Source organism: Macrobrachium nipponense, chromosome 15 (genome assembly GCF_015104395.2).
Source record: "Macrobrachium nipponense isolate FS-2020 chromosome 15, ASM1510439v2, whole genome shotgun sequence".
Taxonomy (NCBI): domain Eukaryota; kingdom Metazoa; phylum Arthropoda; class Malacostraca; order Decapoda; family Palaemonidae; genus Macrobrachium; species Macrobrachium nipponense.
The window spans coordinates 61,993,086-62,018,410 of NC_087208.1; the positions used below are offsets into that span (position 1 = coordinate 61,993,086).

Sequence of the window (25,325 nt, forward strand, 5' to 3'; positions counted from 1 at the left end):
TAAAGGACCTCAGGTTTGTATAGTTAGGAAAAACAAAATGCAATTTTCGACAAATTGTCATATTTTGCCTTTTTGGAGCCATATTTCTTCCATCGGATCGGCGTCGTAACCCTAGAACATGTGTTGTAGGCTTGGAAATATAATTTACTGGGGTGTTTTTGGAGGGCTTGGAATGGATTAGCCATTTTACATGTAAAATACCGTTCAAGATACGAAAAACTCATGATACGAAGGCCGCCTCGGAACGGATTAATTTCGTGTCTCGAGGTACCACTGTATGTGTACGTAATAGGCTTGTATCTTGATGAACAAATATTTAAATTCTTTATCTCTAAAATATAAGGCTGATTATTGGAGAAAGAGTGCCAAATTTCTTTATTTTTATGACAATTTTAAAGATCAATGTATTGGTAATTTCATCATTACCAAGGGAATAATAATGTGCACATCTAGAAATATCTTAGATATCATTTTCCTTTTCATTAGTAACTGATGTAGAGAAAAATTAGATGTATAGAAAATAAAGAATAGTGTATCAGTGATCAAGTATAAACATGATACTTCCCAATTCTTCCAAGTAAAATGTGGTAAATGTACTGGGAAATAGTAAAGTGAAGTAGGGTACTGTTAAATAGTAGCATTAAGTAACCCAATGTAGTACATTACCATACCATATGGTGAGGTACTAGTTATAGCCAATGATGGAAGGTGCATCCAGCTTGTTTGGTACAATGCCAGACTCAGCATTCCCCCCAGAAGTCATGTATTTTCCAAAACTTGATGTACAGAAATACAAATATTGAAGGTTGACAGTTTTTAGCATTGATTTTATTTGATCATATGACAATTAAACTCTTACTCAGCCAGGTAACTCTGCTCTGTACTACTATGATCTTTTTTTCATTTCCATGTTTACAAAATTCTTAGCATTATTAAATGTATATTTTTTCTTCTTTTTAGATGGCAGCCAAATTCCCGTTACAAGCTGCTTATCAAGTTGGCATTTCTGCTAAACTGCCTGTAGAACTTGCTGCCAAAGCTCTCACTCAGCCATGGCTTACAATGAAAATCTTTCAGCCAGGAAGTTATCTTTCAAAAGCACCTGAACATTATAAGAAATTTTACTGGGACTGGAAGAGAGCACCTCGTACTCCAGTTCATTATATTCCAGAGACTGCTAACTGGAAGAAGTTGCCCACAGGAGAAGTGTAAGTAACAAAGGAGTTTACTTAAACCATAATATCTAATAGGTGTAGAGGAATGCTGAATTACCATTCATAGGCAATCAAAGCACTGATAATGGTTGCAAGCCTACCATCCTTTCTTATGTGAGTCATGTTTCCTCATCTGCCCTTGTCATTTATCTCTCAGTTCTGGTTGCCTGACATGCTGTTAGGCAAACTTTTTTTTTTTTCTCTTTATGCTTCACCATTCCCTCATTGTTTTCAATATACTATATGTTCTTTCTGGTTGTTTGTTAGCTTTTACCCTTAAAAATTCAAATTATTTTACTTATTGTCAATTGTCAAGATGTTTTAATTTATCATCATCAAGGAATATTTATTTTTTGTTTTTAGTTTTTACCATAGTGCGTGTAATATGCTGTAGCATATGGCGTATACTAAGTGTATCTGTTGCAGGGGGGAGACGGCTTAGCAGAGGTTATCTTGTGTAACTCAGCCAGTTTGTGTTCATATTTCATTCTGCTTACATTAGAGGATTATTGTTGCAACTGGTTGTGTGGCTTATTCCATAAATATATTACACAATTATTTATAAAAGTTTTTTTTTTTCTTGTGTCATATTTGGTATAATATTTATACTCAGAATGAGTATTTCCCTATTCTGTCTCCATTTTGTCTGTTTGCTAACTGTTTCATTTTATTTGAAATTACTCTTTGGACTTCATTTCCATAAAGGAAAGTTGGTTAAGCAGTCCATTCACACTTTCCAACTTTTGCTCTCATAGACTCTCCACTCCTCTTCCAAAACTCTTGAATAGACTCTGGTACTTTCTTCTCTTCACCTATTCTGTGACCCACCTTTCTCTTACCTGTCTACCTTTTACATTTAACTCTTGAATGCCTATGAAAATAAATTGTTTCCAGTTACTACCATCCATGTTAACATTCACTGCTCTGTCTTTTGGAGCAATAAAGATCTCCTCTTGCTTGCCCCCCAGGGGGTGCTTGTAAGATAGTGGGCAGTCATCAAACTCTTTCTAGTAATAAGCCAGCTTCACTTGTTGGGAGGTAATCTTGCTTGTAGGAGCTACCCAGTGGAAGTGTGGGTGTGCTTCTTCCTCCTCCTCCTCCCTATCATTAAACTTAAGAGGTTCCATAGGACTTTGAATGAGTGCCTTTTTTTATTGGAGGGTTAGTGGCAGTGTTTGCTTAACACTGGGTAAGGTATCTACTATGGGAATGTTGGCACAGGGATTCCTTAGCATGCTTAGGACTTTTGAGTCCTCTTGTGCCTTCTTGAATCAGGAGACTGCTCCAGACTTAAGCCCTACTTCTGCAAAGTAAAGTTGGCACTACCATCTCACTTGGCACTAGCACTTCTGGATCAAGTTCTTTTAGAGGGGTTTATGTGTGTCAGGTTGCCATTGTGGATGCCCCTGCATGTGTGTGTGTGTGCGTACAGCACCTCAGTTGGTGTCTGGTTCATCTAGAGCCCCTGATGTTTGCCTACATAGTACTGCAAGTGCTCACAGCTCCTACAGCTTTGACTAGTTGGACTTTGGCCATTCATAGGGAGGCATACAGGAGAGATGACTTCAGTATGGAGTGCTCTTCTGTTTGAGTGCCATCCTCGAGCTTGTTTCAATGATCGATGCCTTAGGTACGGATCGACTGCCATGTTTCCCATGAAAAGTCACTGAGGCAGGTTGGTATGCTGTCCTTTCCTTTGGGAGTGTACCCTTCTTGTCCCTTATAGGATCTGGATTGGACAGTCTTTTTTTCACTAGAATATTACAAATAAGTAACAAAGATGTAATGGAAACGAACTGAGATGGTTTGTGCATGTACTCCAATGGGGAGAAGAACAACCAATCAAATATTGGTACGCATAGAAAGGCGAGGATGCTGACTAATGATAAGGTAAAATAAATATCCAAAGGAAAAGTATAGATGACTGGAACCAAATGAGAATTCAGGTTCATGGTGCACAAAAGAGAACTGAGGGGTAAGAAGTCATCAGACAATAACACTGTAAAGGTTAAAACTGATGGACAAGTGATTAAGCCCTTTGCCTCTTAACAGGCATTTTGATCAGGGTTTGGTCACTTATCAGTCAGTGTCAAATAGTATTACCCTTATTCAGTGAACATCGGTTAATCTTTAAGGGCTAACCAAAACCATGCAGCATGTGATGGATTCCTATCTTTGTGTATACTGTATTCATTAGATGTAAAGTAATAATTTCCTTCATATGAATAGTAAAGATATAGAACTATTTTTTATACCATACACATAGACCATTGTTTTATAGTGGTGTCCTTTTATATTGCATCTATCCTAACTGCATTATTTCTGCATTGTTTGCAACAAAAGTGCCAGTACTAAGTAGGGAGAGGGAGAAATTCATCTTGAGCTGGTAATCTCTACTTTTTTAGAAATTAGTAAGGCAATTTTCTCTTGAATTTGTCTTGACATTAAGATAAATGAAAATTGAGACAGTAAAAAAGAGGTCTTATATCGACAGTAAAAAAGAGGTCTTATATCTATGAAACTCAAATTGTACATTTTGTTTTCTCATAAATCAAGTCACAGTAATTAGCTGCCTGACACATTTAACTCTTCTCTACAATTTAAAAAGTTTTTTGCGTGTGAGTGTTAAAATTTTGTTTCATTTTTGCAGGCAACAGGTAGAGGATTTGCCTATACCACTCATGGAGCCCAAAGAGTTGCATCAAGGGATATGGGGTGGAGAGGCTGTCATCAAAGGATTTCGTAAAAGAAAAGAGTAAGTAAACTATATTTACTAAAATCTGTAGATAATTTAGTTGGAACTCTAGGTGTGCTGTAAATTCAGTTTAGCTAAGTACCCCCCTAAGAAATTTTCATTCTATATACTGTTGAATCCTTTTTTATAGTAACTCTTCATTTTCCAGTCTTCCCTTTTGCTGCTCAGTTTCCAATCTTCCTTTTAAACTAATATAAGCTGGAGTCTTTGATGATAAATTGGAATGCTGTGGTCCTTTGTTTGTTTTGGATAATTCATAGCACTAGGAGAGGGTGAGATAGGCCAACAAGGCTCCGTATTGTAAAACCTGAGTACTGTTGTTTTTGACTTTTATTCTCTTTCATGCAGGACTATACGTCGTACTCCTCGATTTTGGGTTCCTACCCTCCAGTCTACAGTCTTTTATTCAGAAATACTGGATAAACATATTAATGTAGTTGTAACAAAACGAACTTTAAGACTTGTAGATGAACATTATGGGTTTGATAACTACATTTTGAAGGTATGTTGGTTTTGTTTTACTTCCATATTGTAGATGTTTCTTTCAGTATTATTATTATTATTATTAGTATTATTAATGTATGCTGGAAGTAAGCCCTCTTATAAACATGTTTTATTAAAAGTGATTGCTGCCTCAGCTGCATTGATTTTATACAGGTTCTTCTCTATTTTTCTAATTATTGCTTTCTCATTGTTGCTTAAACTGGTGGGCAACACACCGAAGGTTGACATATCTCAATTAGGTCAAACAATTGGATTTTATTGGTAAAAAATTTCAGTGGGGGTAATCAAATTTTTGGGTATATCCCCGTAGAGTTTATTGCAGAAAGAATTGATGTTAAATTCTATTTCTTTTCTATTCTTTCGATTCTTTCCGGACGTTTCGTCTGAATAAACCTCAGACATCCTCTTGGGCGGAGATGGGTGAAGGACTGAAGTGAGAGGGTGAGTCCAGCAGCTTATATTGCGGTGGCGCAGCGGGGGCCGTCATGCCACTGCCTTTTCATTGGCTAGTGGGTGGGGAGCTGCTTTTTCATTGGCTGCCTGGCTGCGGGCTCAAGCCAGCTCCCGGTCGCATGCTCAGCAGGCGCGCCGATCTTCTCAGCTGCATATCATCACGCCGGGCTTCATTTTGATTGGGTAAAGGCCGCGTGACGTCACTGCTGGTATTATTCATGGTATTAATGTCGTCTTCGGTGGTATTTTCTTCTTGAATTGGGGTGTTTTCGGGTGGCGATATGGTGATCTTTGCTGTTACTGGAGTGTTCCTTCGCATGCAGGTCGGGAGCAAAAAGGCCTCCTGTGTCGTGTTCATGGAGGGCTTTTACTCCTGGATGAGTAACGCCTCCAGGAGGCGCAGACGGCGAGGGTCGGGTGCTCTCCTTATTATCCTGGTGTTACGGATAATACAGTCGCGGGAGATTGTGTCTCGGTGGGCGGTGATTTTGTATTATGTTATCTACAGCAAGCAGAGATAGAAGTGTAAGGTTCTGTATGAATGAGTTTTGATTACAACTGTATCTGTGAGAATGTAAGGAGTGGTATGATGAGAATGAATAATTTTGAGAGTTAGACAATCAGTTAGGGATGGTCATAAGTCTACTCTATTCTTCTTTTTCCAGTGTTATTTCTCTCTCCATCTCCTAATAATCTCTGTGTGGTTCAGATGACTAGATTGGTAACTTGAAAATATGAGTTCATTCTGTGGTAAGTTATGCACCTGACCAAGTATATTATGGGTAAGGATTGTGGTTTCTCTCCATAGTGTCCTTTTTGGTTTCTTTTTAGAGAGAGAGGGCGTTGGAGCTTTTGTGTCTGTAGCCCACCCTCTGGACTTCCCTGAATTAGTAGGTTTTCTCCTCTGCCTGGGAACCAAGGCATGTCGTTGGGTATAGGTCTCTGCCCTTTGCCACATGTCTGTCCATTGTATACTAGTCTTGAATTCGAAGTGTTCTCCAAAAGATTTATGTGGTAGAGTTAAGCTCTCGTGTCAACTGTCTATCCTTATCTGGCAAGAGTGACAGTGATGTATGACCTCTTTTGAGGTGTCTGTATACGTAGACATAATATTCCAGTTCCCCCATAGAGTCACGTATTCCTCACCTTTTGACAACTGTATGTTTTTGTACTAGCAACTCTTTCTCTTTCACTGCTTCTAGTGTTGTGCAAATAGCTCTGGCTGTCATCTCAGCAGGGTCTTCTCTTGAGTCGGCTTTTATCTCCTGGATTTGTTGTGAAAGTGCAAGATGGGGAGACTTGTTTACTGTGGTAATGTCACACGAGAACCTTCTACTTTCTCCCATTCAACCATCTCTGAGCTGAGCTGTGAGTCACCCACTCCTATGCAGCCTTGTGGCACTTTCCTTTGCTTTTTGTGACATCTTGGCTGGCGGTCCAGGGTATGTCAACTTTTCAGGCATATATGGCCTTGTCATCTTGGTTTTTGATGTCATAGTTCTTGTTTCAGTCTTGATAGTTTTCAACCCTGATTTCGAGGATTATCCATTAGTTTTTTGTGTGATTACCAGTTTATGTTGCTATGCTTTACCCTCTTCTATTTCTAGTAGATGAATCTATTCTGATTGTTGCTCTCTTGTATGCTTCTACCTTAGCTTCTGTTAAAACGAATAAAAAGTTAGATCTATCTGACTTTGTTAAGGCATGTTATGAGGCCATTTTGAAAGTGTTCCCTTAAAGCTGGTTCTCCAAACACAGCTGCATTGGTTTCCAATTTTGTGAAGCTATTTAGAGCTGCATGTTATGACAGATACTATGTCAGATTTTCTACCTTACTTTGTTCAAGACGCAAGTTTTCTCTTAAAGTTGCTTGTGCCATGGAAGCGAAGAGCTCTCAGTTAGTAAGAACTTTGGCCATATAGTAAGGCAAAGCACTTATGAAGTTGGTACAATATACCATTCTTAGCATGACTGCTCCTTGACTATGCCAGGTAAAAGAAATTTGTAAAATAAACAAAATTATGATATAATAATAATAATACAGGCCGAACTCGGCGATTTATGGCGCCATAAAGGTGCTTATGGCACCGATAACCGGTTATCATCGCCAAAAACATCATTATGGCGCCTCTTGTTAGGTATGTTATGGCACCGGTAACCGGAACACGACCTGTTATGGCACCATAAATTGCCGATTTTATGGCGCTAGACAAGTTCCATAAAACTGGATCACTGATAACCAGGGACTGCCTGTAATAACAACAGTAATAAAAATAATACAGTCCACCCCTGCTTCTTTAGAGTTCAGCATTCAGTTATTCACGGATTTTTCTGTGGGACATATATCCATATTATTCGCGGAAAATATGCCTATTTGTGGGTTTTTGCATAGAGTAATTACTTTATTTTCAAATTTTCACGACTAAATGTTTTAGGATGTTAGTTTAAGGTATATTAAGGGTTTTGAACTATTAAACTGGGCAGTTTATAAGCATTTTTAGAGGTGATCTTTGATGTCTGAACTATTAAAATAAGCAGTTTTGAGTATTTTTAGAAGGGGTTTCAGTGGTTTCGGTCTTTGGGGATACTTGGTATTTGCAGGTGGGTGTGGCATGCATCCCCCCATGAATACCGGGATGGCTGTAATGATAATTGTTAGTCCTGAAGTGGCGATTGTTCATGATTAAGCATTTTAGTATTAACCTTACCTTTATAGACCTATTTCCCATGCTTAGGGAGGAATGCCTTATGTGTTTTACAGCTTCATTTTAAAGTAATGGGAAAGTAATGGGAACAGTTGTGTTAATATTTACTATCTTGTAAAGTAGCTCCAGTTCAATGAACAGTAACTGGTTTTTTCACATCTCATCATTGTCTCCTTAACCTTGAAGTGTTTAAGGCCATCACCAATGATGTCTCGAACCAGGAGGCCCCGTAGGGGGGTAGTGCCATCAGTGCACCTCATTCGGTGCAATGTAGGCATTAGTACTTAAGGTTCATTGCAGCATCCCTTCGCCTGCTAACTGCAACTACTTTCATTCCTTTTACTGTACCTCTATTCATATTCTCTTTCTTCCATCTTACTGTCCACCCTCTCCTGACAATTGTTTCATAGTACAGCTGCGAGGTTTTCCTCCTGTCATACCTTCAAGCCTTTTACTGTCATTTCCGTTTCAAACGCTGAATGGCCATAGTTTGACCCCAGTGCTTGGCATAATGCCAAAAAATCTATATATGTAAATCTATGAAGTCTTCCCTCAAGTGTCCTGTGCCTGAAGGCTTTTCCACATGAGAGTTCCATGCAGAATATCAACCCAGACCACCCCTGACTTCTGTCACTTCAGTTAGCTCTCAAGGTAGTCAAGGCTCATGATTTTTGAAAGAATTGCAAAGCCAGCTGTAATTGATGTTTTGAACTTTCACTGCCAAGTAAGAGGCCATCTACAAGAGTTTTTGGAGTATCTAGCAAAGCTTCATTGATCTTTAGGTAGTAATGGTTCTTAAAGAATGATAGAACCTTTTGTTACTCTTCCACCCCTGCTGACATCCTCCATATCCTTCCCGGCCCATTTTCTTCGCACAGAGAATTTCTGAGTTTTCAAGGAGGAGGTCAAACAATTGTTACACAAGGAGGCAATTGAGCAAGTTTTAAACTTGTCACCAATGTTTTACTACTGACTTTTCTTGTTCCCAAGGCCTCAAGGTTAGAGACCACCATTGGACATTTCCAGTCTCAAGTTTGTTCATTTTGCTCCATTTTCGATTGAGTAATTCAATTTGGCATTAACGGCCTTCTGGAAGGGGACAATGTCCTGATCCGTCCTCAGTTAAGGAAGCATCTGTGCTTTGTCTTCAAAGGAAAGGTCTTCCAATGCAAAGCTCTGTGTTTTGGTCTGAACATGGCACCAAATGTATTCTGCCTTGTTTCAGCTCCATTAGCTTGCAAGGGTCATCTACTAGGAGTCCAAATTCTCCTCAACTTTGATGGCTGGTTAATGCTTGCAAACAAAACTAATTTCAGGCATTCTTGAGGGTGCAGGGTTATCTTATGCGTCTGGCCTTGGTGCGGGGCATTCTGTTCAATTTCGACAAGTCCATACTTCTTTCAACCCAGTCAATTGTTTATCAGGAGATGAAGATAAACTTTTACTTGAAAGAATAGATTCAATGTCAGTGACATAAACACACTCCTTTTCTGCTCATGGTACAAAGGGCAAGGCACTGACTTCACCGATGAGAAGCCTTATGTCATATCATCAAGGGGAGGAATAGAGTGATTACATGAGAGAGAGAGAGAGAGAGAGAGAGAGAACATTAAATACTCAAAGTATAGTGTCATAATTTTCCTTTCAAATGGACGAAACCATTTATCTTTTAGATATTTCTCTCTCTCTCTCTCTCTCTCTCTCTCTCTCTCTCTCTCTCTCTCTCTCTCTCTCTCTCTCTCATTGTGCCACCTGGTTTTAATATCTGAAAAGGGTTTGATGGGTTTTGGCTGGAGCGAATTAATATGCTGTGACTGTCAACCCAAAATAGTGAAATTCCAGAAAAACATTTAAATTATGTATTATAAGTGATTGAACCATAAATTGTGTAATTCTAGAAGATACCATCAAATACTATAATTAATAGATACAGAAATTTAATAAATTTATTGAACAAAGAAATAATCAACATCTATATTATTATAATAATATAATTTTAGTACTAAGTAAATTTTTTGTTTCAGACACCCCCTGCTGATCTTATGTCAGAACTAGCATTGAAGATAAGAAGGGAAATGTATCTTGCTTTAGCCAGAGGAACTCTATATCCAGATAATCCTTCAAAAAGGGAAGAAGTACTTGAAAAGTACAGAGAGTACATGATTCCTGTAAGTATACTTTGTTTTGTGTATATAATGCACGTATGCACTATATAAGAATAGGGAACGCCTTGCTAATTTTTAAGTGGCATTTGCACCTTTTATGTGACTAACAAAACAGTTTTTAATTATTTTGAATGAGCTTTTCATTAAAGTATCCATTACTTAAAATAACATCATAAAACTTAGTTGTCTTTATGTAGAGAAATGTATTCATGCAGCTTTGCATTCCAGGAACAGGGCTTTGTTAATTTTCACTTTTATTTAAAAGCAGTGTTATGACTCAATACTCTACTTCATGATTCCCATAATAATCTTATTTTTTGGCCTAAACATCTAGGTAAGGTTTGAAGAACTTAAGTGCAAAATAGTTACTGGATTGTGCAAAGTATTGTTTGGTGAAGTATGAGACTTTCCATCACATGGAGTTTTCAGTCTTGCTTGATATTCTAATGTATAATGAATTCATAGGAAAAGGACTAGCTTAATTTGTATCCTCCTAATGAAAAGAAGTACTTGTAGGGGATAGCTGTATAGCATATCTGGGATTGGTAGGAATTAAATGGGGAGGGTGAATGTTAAGTGGAGTGTATATGTTGTTAAGTATAGTGTTTCTTTTATTTTGTTGGCTTTATTTTGAATAGTTTTATTTTCTATTATACAGGTCTTGTGTGTGTAGCTCTCTCTGTGAATATTGAACTAAAGTATTACAGTAAAGGGCCTCTTAAGTGTAATATTTTTGTCAGAAACTGCTGTATCGGAAGATAAGGTTTAGGCAAGCTTTCTTATTTCAGAGTTCAGTGAGCATACCTTTATCTACTGTTGCTTTACATATTACATATGTTCAGGATATGACTTTTCTGTGGAGCAGTGTTTCCTATTAGTAATTGTCATAGGAAAGGTAACTTGTGGTATCTTCAGAGACCTCGATACCAACACCATACACGGACTTGCATCTGGTGTTTTTGATCAGCATGGCCGGTCATGTCTGGAATTCTTTCTTTAGATTGTGTCCAGCTGCTGGAGTACATGGTTCATTTCAGATAATGTAATAGATTGTTCTAACAAGTTTTCAGCATGTCACCCACAGTTGATATAAAAGACTGTGACTTTATTGTCGCCTGTGACACCTGCAGATTATTTACCCCTCCATGACCCCATAGGATCCCACAGGCACTCTGTAGGTAATACGTACTGAGCTTCTTTGCTGAATCCTTTCAGGCCCACCTGCATTGTTTCCTACCCTTTACATTTCATTTGTTCCCTCTGGTCAGTTCCCACCTAGCTGTCCAAGTTGTTTAACTTTACCGTGCTCCAAATTTCTGATCTCAATTCAGGACTCATCCTTTTGGCAAAGCCCTACAAAAGTCTAGAAATGTATAATATAGTATATTCTTTTACAGTAATCAGCTTGTAATATATGACTCCATTTTTTCCAAAAAAGTCATGATGTTCTCATACAGAGTATATATATTCCCTCTAAAGTTTTTTTTTTTTTTTGACCTCCAGATTTTCTTGGCACTCCACAATTAAACTAGATATCATTATGTAAACTCACACATTAAAAGTAATTTTTTATATAAGTTTTTCATGTGTTAAGTACTATGATAGGTCATTACTGAAAATATAGTATATCTACAAGGAAAAATGTGATTATTCCACAAATTAAAAGACTATAGTAATGTACAGCAAAGCACATATGCCAGTGAGAATCATTAATAATTAATGCTAAATAAACGTATATGCACTGTTATGGTGAACAATCGATTTATAAGAGATACGTATTTTATTGCCAGCACATGAGCTGCAACAAATTATTGGTCTACTATTCAATCATGTCTCAAAATTATATTTGTTCATGAAACTTACCTGACAGATATATATATAGCTGTATTCTCCGAAGTCCGACAGAATTTCAAAATTCGCGGCACACGCAGTGGGCGGCCAGGTGGTAGTACCCATTCCCGCCGCTGGGAGGCGGATATCAGGAACTATTCCCATTTTCTATTCATATTTTTTTCTGTCGCCGGTCGGTAAACAACTGTTTACAGACCTCCGCCTAGGATTTTGAAACTTCATTAGCCGCTTAAGTATCCTAATTATTCTTTCGATTATTGACTTGGATTTGTGGCTAGGCATACGCTATCGTAAATTTTTTCATTGCATTTGATGTCTGAAGCTAGTTAGCCTAGTTTCAGACTTTGTTGTCTGCATGAGGTAAGGTGAGGCTACCGGAACTTCGGTAGACACTCGCTTAGTATATATGACGTTTACATGTTTTCTTTGCATAAGTTCAATGTAATTAGTGTAATGTGTGACTGATTACGGAAGAAGGAGGATTCATGTACACATTTTAGAGCGTGTTAGAATCAGGAGTTTTCCTCCACAGTAAACAGAAGTTAGAAATAATGAACCTTCTAACCTCCTGTAGATTTTATTTTGCCTAACCCTGTGTTATGGCTTACGGGCCTAGAAGAAGTGTCTGCTAGAGGATTACATCAAGTAATCTTAGACTAAAGTGCTCGCTCTCCAATCAGTGTTTGTGAAGTGTAGTGCCCCTGTGTTGTGGAGGGGGCGTCAGATCGGCCCCATAATGCCTCTAGGCCTGGACCTCTGTCGGACTCCCAGGACTCAGGGAGAGGGCATGTCGAAAGCCGCAAGAGGGTTACGGGGGCTCCCCAAACCGATCTGGCGTCCCTTGTTCGGCAGGCCCGTTTGACGCTTTTCCCAGGCTGCTAAAGATCGTGCACAGTGCGAATCTTGAAGGATTGCTTCTCGTCCTCCGAGGCGTCCTCCCCGCGCAAGGGTTGGAGCTCTCGGAAGGACTCGCGCCCTCTAAGAAGCTTTAGAGAAGAGGACGCTTCACGTCCTCTCTCTCGTCAGGAGGGAACGTCAGATCGGCCCCATAACGCCTCTAGGCCTAGACCTCTGTCGGACTCCCAGGAAAACCAGGGAGAGGGCATGTCAAAAGCCGAAGGAGGGTTACGGGTTTTTCATGCTGATCTGGCTTCCTTTCGGCAGGTCCTGTTGTCGCTTCCCAGGCTGCCGAAGATCGAGCACGTGCACGAATCTTGAAGGACTGTTTCTTTCTCGTCCTCCGAGGCGTCCTCCCCACACATGGGTTGGAGCTCTCGGAAGGACTCGCGCCCCCTAAAGAAGCTTTAGAGAAGAGGACGCCTTCAACGTCCTCTCTCTCGTCACGAGAGGATGAAAGAGTCCTGTGCCCTGTCAGGGCTCTCGAATTTTATTTACATTCTAGATTCCACCTTTTGGAGGAGCAACTCAGTATTCGTCTCCTCTCCTCATGGCGCTCCGTATACGTTATGTAACCGTTCGCTTTACTTCGGAAAAGCAAGCTGATAAGTTTGACGTCCGGGGGGGGGCAAGCTGCTTTGGCACAGTCAAACACTTATGTCTCTGGTTCGGCATAAGAAGGGCAATTTAGACGTGAGGAAGCTTTTGGAGGTGCTCGACGTCCTATAAGTAGAGACATTCTCCAGGACGCTTGGCAAGCACCTTGCGAGGGTGTCTTTCGGAAGCTCGTCGTTCCTTTGCTGAGTGCGTTTCTGGAGATGTTCTTTTGCATTACTAAGACGCAAGTTGTCGCACAGGCGGCCACTGTCTTTGTAAGAAGGTATGAAGGTCTTTAAGGCCCCGTCTTGAAGACGAAAGCCATACGTCTTCCTTTAGTGTTCACACACTTCAGGAGCAGTGTGCGGCTCTCCATGAAACTCGCATGAGGACGTTTTTTTGAGGACGCTCAGCAGGACGCTTTCCAGGACGCTAAGCAGGACGCTTTTGAGGACGCTCGGCAGGACGCTTATGAGGACGCTTTCCAGGACGCTTTTGTGGACATTCGCCAGGACGCTTCGGTGGAAGCTCAGCAGGACGCTTTGCGAGAGAAAAGACTTGTAGAAGGCGTCTTATTTGCTGTTCAGGACGTTTCTTAGGACGCTTGACGCTTTATAAACGCTCGTCAAGAGGAGGTTTTTTCAGGACTCCACAGGACATTCCTTTACAGAAATTTTTAAAAAGGATTCGGAGTTAGCGGAGAGACATACCCGAATTTTTTCTTCGATCCCTCTTTCCTCTTCATCGATTTCTCTGAGAATCGGGAAGATTATATACTCGGATTCCTGGGTGACTTTCGGTCATGTTAAAGGGTTTTCCCCTATTAGCAAAGTGCTAATAGTTTTGTCAAGTAAGGACGTTTTCCCCATTGTCAAGATACTAAACGTTTTGTCATTTAAGTGGGGGACCCCTCATAAATGGGGTAGTTCTCATTGACATAGATTTTAACGTTTTTATCGTTTAAGCGGATAAAACTCATTAACAAATTTCGGAAGAGAGCTCATTCATTTTCAGAGGCTCATCCGGGGTTAAGAAAAAGACTTGTAGACTAGATCCAGGAAGTCTTATGTCCAATATCATAAGAACATTGAACGGTCTTTTTCGATCCTCGGTTCTCTCTTGATGATCTCTATTCGATATTACTCCCTTTTCTTGGAAAAGAGTCTGGGCAAAGAGTCAAGGAGTTCTTTTAAAAAGTCTCGTTCATTAGAACGTGGACAGTCCGTTTTCCTTTCTTTCTCTCTTCCTCGTCGAGGAAAGATGTAGTAGAGAATTCCCCCCCCCCCGATGTTCAATTGATTACTACAATACTTACGTAGTTTAGTCTTTGCGTCATTTTGCTAACGCATGGGTCAAGTCATATAAGCATATCGTATTTACCTCTGCGGATAGAAAGCCGAAAGAAACTGTGTTCTAATGTATTTATTTGACACGCCCTGCAACCTTCCAAGAGTTTTCGGAGTAAGAACAACTCTTCAGGTATTGTTACGACAACACCAACTCAGCTTCTGTATTTAGCGAATTCTGTTTCGTTTAAATAGGCCTGCTTGAGAGTTTCCTTTTGTTTGCTCGATAATATCATACCTATTCCTTCGTAAAGGGAGTAGCTTGGCAACTCAGGCAGATAGTATTCTGTTCACCATTGAAGCTTTCCTTTCGAGGAAGACTTCTCCTTCACTCTTTTTGATAGAGATCGAAGGTGGTCGATCTCCAATCCTTATTTTGTTTTCTTGAAGGAAAAAATTTAGGATGGAGATCGTTGTTCAGAATCCTATAAATATATACTACGTATATTAACCTCGCGACATGATTCTACTAAGCAGTTGAATTGTCCGAGGGGTAGGCGCATATCCTAGTTATTCTACGGATTGCGACTTAGACGAGGAAGTATTCTAATTGAACTGCAACACCAACTCAGCTTCTGTATTTAGCGAATTTGTTTCGTTTAAATATGCCTGCTTGAGAGTTTCCTTTTGCTCGATAATTTCATACCTATCCCTTCGTAAAAGGAGTAGCTGGCAACTCAGGCAGATAGTGCGAGACGATGAACAAGGCTGCTGTTACTGTGATCTACGCAGTACCGGCTAGCTCGGTGTCATGCGCGGTTTGGTTACGTCTCTCTCCTTGCGGAATGGCTGAATAAACCGTCTCTCTGCCCTACAATCATGGATTTAGCCTCGGGTTGAGAAAATTTCTAGTAAATCTTGAATGAAACACTGCCTTCCGTTTACTTAGAAAATTTCAACAAGATATCTCTTATACTTGTTCGGTGTGGGTTACCGCACGGTAACAGAATTCTGTACGAATCTACCGCGGCATAGCACTATAATAATGCTCTCCTGCTTATGCAAAGCGCAGCCTTATTAGGGAAGGAAGCAGGCTGAGTGAGGGAATGGATGAGTTTGCTGGGGACCATTCCTCGCTGGAGAAGCTGTTTTCCCTGAATAAACAGCAATTCAGACCTCTACAATTTTTCCTCGACGAAATTGAAATAATTGGAAAACATCAAAGATCTTGTAATAATTCTAATTTTCTCTCAACGGCTTGAGGATCACCTCGGGGTGATAGCGAGAGGGTGCCAGACATCCGAACAGAGGAACAGATGTTCTGGCACATTGTCTGAAAGAATTGGAAGCCAATTGGTCGGCTCTCCAGTTCCTCGAAGGGTGAGTTTGGATCGAGTGGCCCAAATCATCTCGGATTAATTTCTCAGCTCTCTCATAGCTCAAGAAGAGAGAATTGGTTATGGGCTTGGGCACGGAACGTAACGATCCTCAAGAGGTTCGTTAAACTAGTGCAGTCGTGCGGGTCGGGTCTCAATCGAGGCAACAACTACTGACGTCTGAGTAATCCTCACTTAGAAGTATGTCGAAAGTGAGGAGAGACTGAGGGCGTCCTTTCGTTAAGTTTTCGTAATATTGAAGACAAAGGAGCTTCCTCTTAAGTTGTTCCCTTATCATGATCCTAGAGGATTAGCTTTAGTCGCCACATGTTGGCCTCTAAGAGGTTGGATTCACAGAGGTCAGGTAATTCAGAGAATTGTCCAAAGACCCTTCCCGAGAGAAGTCGGTGTAATCTAACATCGTCACTTAGTGAAGTATCTAAATATCATCTCCTCTCTGAGTCTGAAGGCGTTCAGACTATCGAGAAGCGATAAGATCTTCAAGATTAATGGCAGTCTCTTGGCCAAGGCAAAACAGTGCTGCCTATTTTCAGTGTTCAATCGGGTAGGGGGCCGTTTCTGGAGATAGTGAAGGGGAAATGACTGTTCCTCCACCTCGACCTCTGTGAATTTCGTTATGGTTCTATCTTTCCGTATGAAGTATGAGATAAGATAGAAGTCCTAACTATTGTAGAATATGCAAATATGTTGTTGACGGCCTCTAGGCTCAGAAATTCGGTTCTGTCAAACAACAAAGCTTCACGATTCTTTGAGGTCTGGGGAGATCTTGAAATTCTCTGGATCGCAGGTTTCCGGCATGGAACTTAGACGTATCTGAGTTTCTGATGCCAAAAGCGTTTCGAACCTATCCTTTCTGCGAACTTAATACACGTGACCAGAAAGGCTAACATTCTAACCGCTCTAGCCACGGCAAAGAGGGTTAGTGAGGTTGTTTTTAGCCATCATCAGAGGTTTTAGCTTTAAAGGACATAATGCGGTCTGTCCTCTAAGCCTTCCGTTCTTGATAAGAACGAAAACCTGTCTAACCCTTGACCCGAAGGCTTGGAGACCAAGGGTTATGGCACAAAATTATTGGGCAAGGGCATTAGAGAGTCCTGTGCCCTGTCGGGTCTCTCAAGTTTTTATCTTGATAAAACTATAGAAAGTCAGAGTCAACGGACAATCTGCGGTGTTCCGTAAAAGACCAGACTGGTTCATGTCCAAGAACTCCCTGGCATTATAGCCAAGGAGTTCTTTTAAGAGGTCTCATTCATTATGTTTGCATAAAGATTTGAGATTTTTTTCTTAATATGAATGCTCAAGAGGTGAGGGCGCGGCCTCGGAAGCATTTCAACAGAGCATGACACTCAGTAAACATCCTGAGTGCCACGCTTTAGCGAGCAACTCTGTGTTCGCTTCACACTCCCGACAATCTGCGGTGTTCCGTAAAAAGACCAGACTGGTATCATGTCCAAGAACCCACCCTGGCATTATAGCCAAGGATTCTTTTAATGAGGTCTCATTCATTATGTTTGCATAAAGATTTGAGATTTTTTTTCTTAATATGAATGCTCAAGAGGTGAGGGCGCGGGCCTCGGAAGCATTTCAACAGGGCATGACACTCAGTAACATCCTGAGTGCCACGCTTTAGCAAAGCAACTCTGTGTTCGCTTCACACTCCCGACGGGATGTGAAGACGACATTTGAGATCTGTAAGTCGCTAGGACCATACATATCCGTAGATATAGTATTATTGGGGGCAGCAAGCAACACGAATCCTATCCTATAGAAAAGGGATAGGTGTGCTTTTAACTTTGAAGGGTTGGTCGCTTGAGGCGCGTTTCTTTTTTTTTTTCTTTAGCCTAGAAGTTATGGAACTAACTTTGATAGGTTAGGTCAGGTGAGGTGGTTTTAGCTTCGTTGCCCTCAGAAGTATGGTCATATGGTCTAGTCACATTGTGGTCACGCCCCCGTTGACAGATCATCTAGAGCGCACCAGCATTACAGGTCTCTACCTCGCTGGCAACTCTAGTAACGCAGAAGCAGACTTTGGTGACAGTAATCACGAAGTCGGCTATGCTAACAGGTCAGGAACCAAGATGTATATCATCTACTTTTAGTTTCCCAAAAATCCTATTCTGTCTCTTCCCACCATCCGAAGGTGGGATTCAGCTATATATATATCTGTCAGGTAAGTTTCATGAACAAAATGTTATTGTTATAATACAATTAAGTTGTTCATACTTACCTGGCAGATATATATAATAAATGGCCCACCCACCTCCCCTCAGGAGACAGTGGCACTGATAAAATATGAATAGAAAATGGGAAATAGTTCCTGATATCCGCCTCCCAGCGGCGGGAATGGGTACTACCACCTGGCCGCCCACTGCGTGTGCCGCGAATTTTGAAATTCTGTCGGACTTCGGAGAATACAGCTATATATATATCTGCCAGGTAAGTATGAACAAACTTAATTGTATTATAACAATAACATATTATAAGCTTTCAACATATGAAATACTATGATGGGTATAACATATATATCCATATTAAAATCAGTAATGAAGTAGAAACCAAGGAATTTCATGAATGTGGAAGAAATACACTTTTTATAAGCTGTGTTCAAACTACATATGTTTACAGTAAATTTATTCTTGTGTGTATATTTATCATGCTTTTAGAGGAACTATTTAATAAAGTGCAACATACAGTATTTTATCTCATGGTTTGCAACACCAATTTCATAAAATCTTGTTCTTATCTGTGCATGTTCTGATTGGTGGAGGTATGGGGATTGGGTTAGGGCTGATGTACCAAAGTTACAGCACCATAACTTAGATTACAGCTCCATAACTATGATTATGGCTCCATAAGTGTTGTAGGCACTGATTTTTTGAGTTACAGTGTTTTCTGACTTACAGGATGCCACTGGGACTGATCCCCTGTCGTAACCTGGGGACTGCTTGTATTGGAAATATTGGTTATAAACCAAGCTGTACTAGAAAAATATGAACTGTAATGCTATAGTAAATAGACCAGGGAAAACAAAAACTGCTGAAAAATAATAAAACTGAAAAATCATTCTGACTCCTTTTTGGTAATTCAAGCCAAGATCCTAAATGTTTGGATGTAGCACATCTGCTATACCTTCTGTATTAGATTATAACTGAAAGCTGATAACTATTCCTAAAGACAAAGGTGAGCTACTTCATAATGCCTTAAAGACGAAGCAGTTTAGTTTGTGGCAATGTGGTCATCCTGAGCCAGTTCTCATATTAGTTGCATTTCATTGTAGTGATGTTAAAAAATTTGAGAAAACCTAGTCAGAGCAAAGTACCAGGTACGTGCACATTAGTGGATATTATGCAATATGGTTGCTGTTGCAGGTTTTGATATCAACAGATACAGGTCACTCTGTGTTCTTCCAGCTCCCTATAAGGTTGCTGTAATTGATATCAGACTTCTCTGTTTAATGTTTTAATTCATAGCTAAGATTTCTATATTTTCAAGCTGTGAAATATGATGTATACTATGCAGTTTATGAATATATAAGGAAGTTATTTTCATTTAAATATTATATAAATGGATTTGATTATAGTTATGGATCCAGTAAATATTTGAAATTGGATTTTACTATGGTATTGATTCAAGTTTGAATGCATTAAAATATTAGTATGGAACTTACTTTTGCATAACTAATTGTTGCAGGAGGAAGAAGCTGAATGGTTTGGACTGAATATAAAAGAAGCAATTATTAAGTTGAAGATCCTTGAGGAAGATGTCAAACCTGTACCTTTGAAGCATGCTTTCCGAAAAGAGTTTTTGGAGTATTTAAAGAATAACAAAGAGGAGATTTTAGAAGAGGAAAAAGAAAAGAGGTAAGCTGTTATGTGACTGTGATTTTGTGCACAGAAAGTTTCTTTTGAAAAACTTGAATATATTATCACTTAAATGTCTCTTGGTGGTATTGTAGTCTTGTGCCTGCCGTTTAGTTAGGGGCCAGGTAAGATGAGTACAATCTGCAGATGGAAAGGTTCCTCATTACATTTTGAAAGTGGTTTTTGAATTGATGTCCAAGAATTTGTCTTTGATATGCAAATTAATTTAGGTTAAATCAGTATGATTGATATGCAGGGAAAAAGTAATTTTATAAAAAAAGAGAATCTGCTGTAAATTTTTTGTAAAGCCTAGTAGAATTGTAATATAAATTTGTAAACTTACAGACTTGTGATTGCAGCTCATAGGAACTCTAAAGATCAAACTTTTGCTTTAATTGCCATTTTTAAGTTTGTAATTTTTCCCTTCTATAAAACTTCAACTTATAAAGAAGTTGTTTTTGTAAAACTCAGTGGTTTTAACTTCAACTTATAAAGTTGAAGTTGGTTTGGGCATGATGGTACAACATTTTCCTCTTTTTCAGTTCAAGCTCTAGCTGGCTGGCAAGTGTTAACCCATTTGCCAAAAAGGAGTAATTATTATGTAAGTATGGTAGGTTATAATTTGTCAGTTGTGTGTAAATACATTGTTAGTAAAGTTTGTAAATATACTCTTTATATTTGAATGACCTTTACACCAAATATTTTATTATCATGTTGCAGAATATTTTGTAACGTTAAAACAGAATATTGTAGGCAGCTACCACAGTGAAATTTTTTAACCCGTTCTAGCACAATACACATGAGAGTGCATAATGTGGATGAATGGGAGGAAGAGAAAGAGTAAAAAAATAGAAACAAAAATATTTTATAAATATTGGGAGTTAGCATTTTGTAATAGTATATAGACAGCATGCATGTATGTATATCCATTAATGGAAGAAAACAGTACATTCTGCGAACCTCCAGAATGTTACATTTCTGGGCTCAGTTCTTGTCGCTTCGTGAAATAATCCCTTAAGTTCATTATTTCTAGGTAAATGATACTAACATTACCAGAGAAAAATAAAAATAGGGGGATGTCAGAGTAACTGACTCGCTCACCCTAAATAAAAAGAGGGTGTCGGTATGGTGCTGGGGCGAGTGAGACCACTACCACAAACCTCTTGTCATTTAGAATTCTCCTTCATCAAAATCCCCCTCCCTGAGAGAGCTGGCACACAGCCGGCGCCAGCAACTACTACTACACATCCTCTCACGCTGACTACAGCGCCTCTTGTGGCCATCCTTTTCATTAGCGAACTTCCGTACGCACGTGTCTGCCATTGCTCTGTGTTTTTGTGCACTTTTGGATTAACTTTGCTTTCAAGATGGAACTCCAAGCTATCGCCGCAGCTAAGTTAAGTACCCCGAAAGGTTATACACTAATTTTAGCCAGCCAGGAGCTGTTTTAACCATTTTTTAGGTCCAATAATAGTCATCCTGGTCTGGCGCCTGGCTTGCCTTGCCGGCTCGCCTCGTGTTTTGGTTAGCTACTTCGGTCTCCCATACCGTGGTAACTATTCCTTGTGTATATATACCTTTATCATGAGATATTTTATATGTGGTACGGAAGGTTCTGCTTCCATTCTATTGCTTTACATTGTACTATTCGGAAATCCTTTGCCTGTGCCTTAGCTTAGTGTTCATGCATGCATGTTCCTTTGTCTAGGTGTTTAGGCGTGTGGGCTCTTTTATTTTTGATTTATTTTATTGCTATATTGCTCTTTAGTCCAGCCATCCTGGCCGTCGCCCTCCGTTTTACATATCAGCAGAGGCCAGCTCCCGAGTTGTTAGCACGTCCCCCTTCGGGGAGACTAGCCTACTTCTCCTGGACGTCCCTTCTTTTTCTCCCACTCGTGATTTCCTTCTTTTCTTTTTATTACGATGTATTTATTTTGGGTTGCATGTTAGGGGCGATCACTTTTGCCTAGGCTATGTTTTGTTGCATTAATCGCCTCGTGGTCCACCTGCGCTCGCGTCGGGCCAGCTGATCGCCCTGGTCCCAGTTCACCCCCCCCTCTCCTTCCTCCCACGTGGAGGGAGGGTTAGTCCTCGCTTGCTCACGGTCGCTATGGCAACCATCCGGGCACCCTTCCCCTCTTCCTTCCTATCAGGGGGGGATACGGGAGTCACGGACTTGGGGGGTCCTGTTTTAGACCGGTCACGTTTTCTATGAGCTTCGGGGAGGTCCCGGTGGGTTCTGGTCGGGTTGGCCACCCCGCCAGCTCACGTCGGGCCTTCTCCGGCGCTCTATGGTTAGATCTCCTATTCCCTCCCCATCATTACATGTATGGCTGGCTCCGCCAGCTCTTTGGGGGGGGTGTACGGAGTAGGCCTTACATGCTTCCCCTTTATTTGATTGTTATAGTCTCTTTCGTTTTTCCGGCGGAGCACCCGCTCACCATCCGTGTGCTCCATGGGTTGCCGGAAGGGTTCTACAGCGGAGCTAGGCTCCGCATACATTGTTATTCGTTTTGTTTTAGTTTTATTTTGTTTAACTTTATGGATAATCTTCTCACGTTCTCCGCTGTGTTGTACCCTCACCTCGGTGTACTATATGTGTATGAGCAGGTATCTGGCTTGGCGGAAATCTTCGCTCCGGTGTATCGGAGTTTTCAAGCCAGTTTACCGAGTCCTACGGACTCTCTCACACGGATTACAGAAGAGGATTATGCCCAAAAATTATTTCACTCCGGCATGCAGCGGAGCTTCATATCTCTTAACGGGTAGTCCTGTTAGTATCTGCTGATACTTATGTATCTGTTCACTTACAGGCTACCAACTGTCAGGAGGCAGGATGTAACGCCGTCCTGCAGGACCCTTGCGGTCATGAGGTCTGCCGGGCCCACGCTCCCTGTGCTGTCCGCCATAATGACTTGATCGTGTGGCACCATGAAGCCTGCTCCATTTGCTACGAGCTAGTGGAACAGTTTTCTACCGGAGTAAGTATATACCGGCTTAGCTATCGTCTCTATTCTTGGTATATACTGTCAGATAATTTTGTGTAAAATTGTATATATGTGACTTAGAGTCGTAAGTGTTAATGATATATCTTCAGGGCTTCGTTGTAAGGACTACAATGACCCTTTATTTCAGGCTTCCGCCGTGAAGGACGCCGCGTCGGCTACCCTGAAAGCCTGGGTAGGTGGTTTTGGGAAGAACGTGTCGAAGGGGCAGCCGTACATTTTAGACAAGAATATGGCTGTCCGCATCTTCCCAGGTGGCAAGTCGACCGGCTACGTCGACCCTGTTGCGGCAGCTCCGGCTATCGCTGCCATCCAACTGCAAGTGGCGCAGGCCTTGGCGGAGGAGGGAGCCCTGGAGATCACGGAGGACGTTGCCACCCTGGACCTTAACATGGAACCTATGACGGTAGGGGAAGGTGAGTTGTTGGTTGAGGTAGGTTTGCTGGGCGCTCAAGGACTTCCCTTGGGCGCATCTGGATCTTCATCTCCTGTCCCTTCTTCCACTTCTTTCCAAGGTTTTTCTGAATCGGAAATTCTGGCTAGGACGTTCTCCGCATCGGTTGTTCCTAAAGTGAAAGGACAACGCGAGCAAAAAACCCTTGAGAGGTCGTCTTCTAAGAAGACTGCGGCCTCATCATCTCATAAGTCTCCGTCTCACCATCCCGGAGCAGAGAAAGCGAAGTCATCCTCTTCTTCGCACTCTAAAGGGTCTAGGGGCAAGTCCTCTAAAGAGAAGGTCCGTACTCCCGCCGAGCCAGTACCGTCAACGTCCACCAGAGCTCGTCCGAAGACCCCTGCTGCGACCAGTACCTCTGGCCCCTTCGATCCTGACTCCTTTACAGCAGGGGTGATGCAACAGGTGGGGAACATGGTGGGGGCCATGATGAATGACAGGGCTTGATCAAATGCTTGCCAAAATCTCTACCTCGTTTGCACAATCCGGTCAGTCGATCCAGAACATCTTGGATTGGCTGACGAACCAGGAAAACTTGCTGGCGGGCCTGAGGGAACCTCCCCCAGCAGTTCTTCCTCTGGCAGGCGCCGGAGTAACCCCGATGCCGGACTACGACTCTCTTCCCCCATTCACCATGAGTAATCCTTGGAGGGTAGCAGCCTTCGCACCCTTCAAGGATGGAATGATCTCGATCCCGGACTGTGGAACTCGTCGCATCGAGGACTTCGAGTTCCATCCCGCCGATCTTCAACCACCTTTTATGGGGGTATGCTAGATTGACGGAGGCGGCTCTGAACAGAGAGGACAAGATCCCGAAAGAGACTGTAATTTACAGTCGGGAGCAAGCCCAGAGAGAATGGGTGAGGTGCCTTGAAGAATGGGACTGTACCAACACCAAACTTCAGGCATTCAAGAGCCCATTCACAATCTTTGTGGCGGAGGAGGGGGCACCACTCCCCTTCACCACAAAAATTGCGGAAGTAACCATCCAGGCCGCCATGAAAGAAGAGCCTCTCCCTCAACTGAGAGAGTCAGACCCGACGTCCCCACTCTTCCCAGCTTCTGAGGACCTCTGGGCTGACCTTCCAGCTTCTTTTACGGTCGGGAAGCTCAAACCGGACTGTGCTATCGAACAGTTCGGGGAGAGACTCCCAAGACTACCGGACAACCTGATCCAAGCAGAGTTCGATGCAAGGATCAGGTTAGGGAGGACCCTTAATGCCTTAGTAATGACAGAGGTTGCCGCCATGACATATGGTACGGAGCCTCTGTTTAAGCTTCTAGCTAAGGCTCAGACGCAGACCGTACAGTCTGATCTGTACGACTTCGTAGTAGCAAGACGAAACTGCAGGAAACATGGCCTGCAGGAAGCCACCATAAGGCATGAGCCTAACAAGTTGCTCTCGTCTTCGATCTGGGGAGCTGACCTCTTCCCTGAGTCGGCTGTAAACGAGGTCCATCACGAAGCGACCAGGCTCAACCAGAGCCTTAGGGTCCGCTGGGGACTTTCTAGCAAAAGGAAGCCAGAAAGCACCCCCTCTGGTTCTAAGAAATTAAAGAAACCTAGGAAGTTTCCAACCTTCCAGGCACAACAGCAACAACAGTTCGTCCAAGCAGTCCCGGTATCACAATCCGTGCAACCGTCGACTTCCAAGAACCAGAGCCAGCCCATCCTCCTGTTGACGTCCCAGAACCAGCCCTCGACCTCCTACGCTGTTTCCCCAGCCTTCAATCCTGTGTTCGAAGGCCAGGCATTCCAAGCCATCAATAGGTTTGGAAGGGGAAGCAGAACTAGGGGTGCATTTCGACAGAGGGGTGGCGGAAGGGCACCCAACAGGGGGAGACACTTCCGTGGAGAGCGTGGAGCACGTCCTGCACAGACCCAGTGAGAACCATCAGGTAGGAGGGAGGCTGTTCCTCTTCCGCCGACACCGAGTGGGGATTCAGCAATTGGGTAAAAAACACAAAGTATTGTGTCCAAGGGCTGGGATGGAGTTGGATCAAGGGTCCTCCTCCATCCAAAACATTCCTTCAATACCAACAAAGGAATTGACAGAGTATGCACAGGAGCTCCTTCAGAAAAGGGGTAGTATCAAGAGTCAAACATTTAAAAAGTTTTCAAGGACGCTTGTTCAGCGTGCCAAAGAAAGGCTCAACAAACGAAGAATAATCTTAGACTTGT

At 41.7% G+C, this 25,325-nt stretch overlaps 1 protein-coding gene across 1 annotated transcript in view; it reads left to right on the top strand.

Moving 5' to 3' along the window:
• Window positions 1-20,352, top strand: part of LOC135195008 (large ribosomal subunit protein bL28m-like) — a 38,025-nt gene extending 17,673 nt beyond the window's left edge. Inside the window, exons 2-7 of the mRNA XM_064221281.1 lie at window positions 961-1,208; window positions 3,865-3,969; window positions 4,318-4,471; window positions 9,656-9,799; window positions 19,515-19,684; window positions 20,227-20,352. Coding sequence (XP_064077351.1) covers window positions 961-1,208; window positions 3,865-3,969; window positions 4,318-4,471; window positions 9,656-9,799; window positions 19,515-19,684; window positions 20,227-20,278 — 873 coding nt within the window. The 3' untranslated portion in view covers window positions 20,279-20,352. The remainder of the gene's footprint in view (window positions 1-960; window positions 1,209-3,864; window positions 3,970-4,317; window positions 4,472-9,655; window positions 9,800-19,514; window positions 19,685-20,226) is intronic.
• Window positions 20,353-25,325: the final 4,973 nt, after the last annotated feature.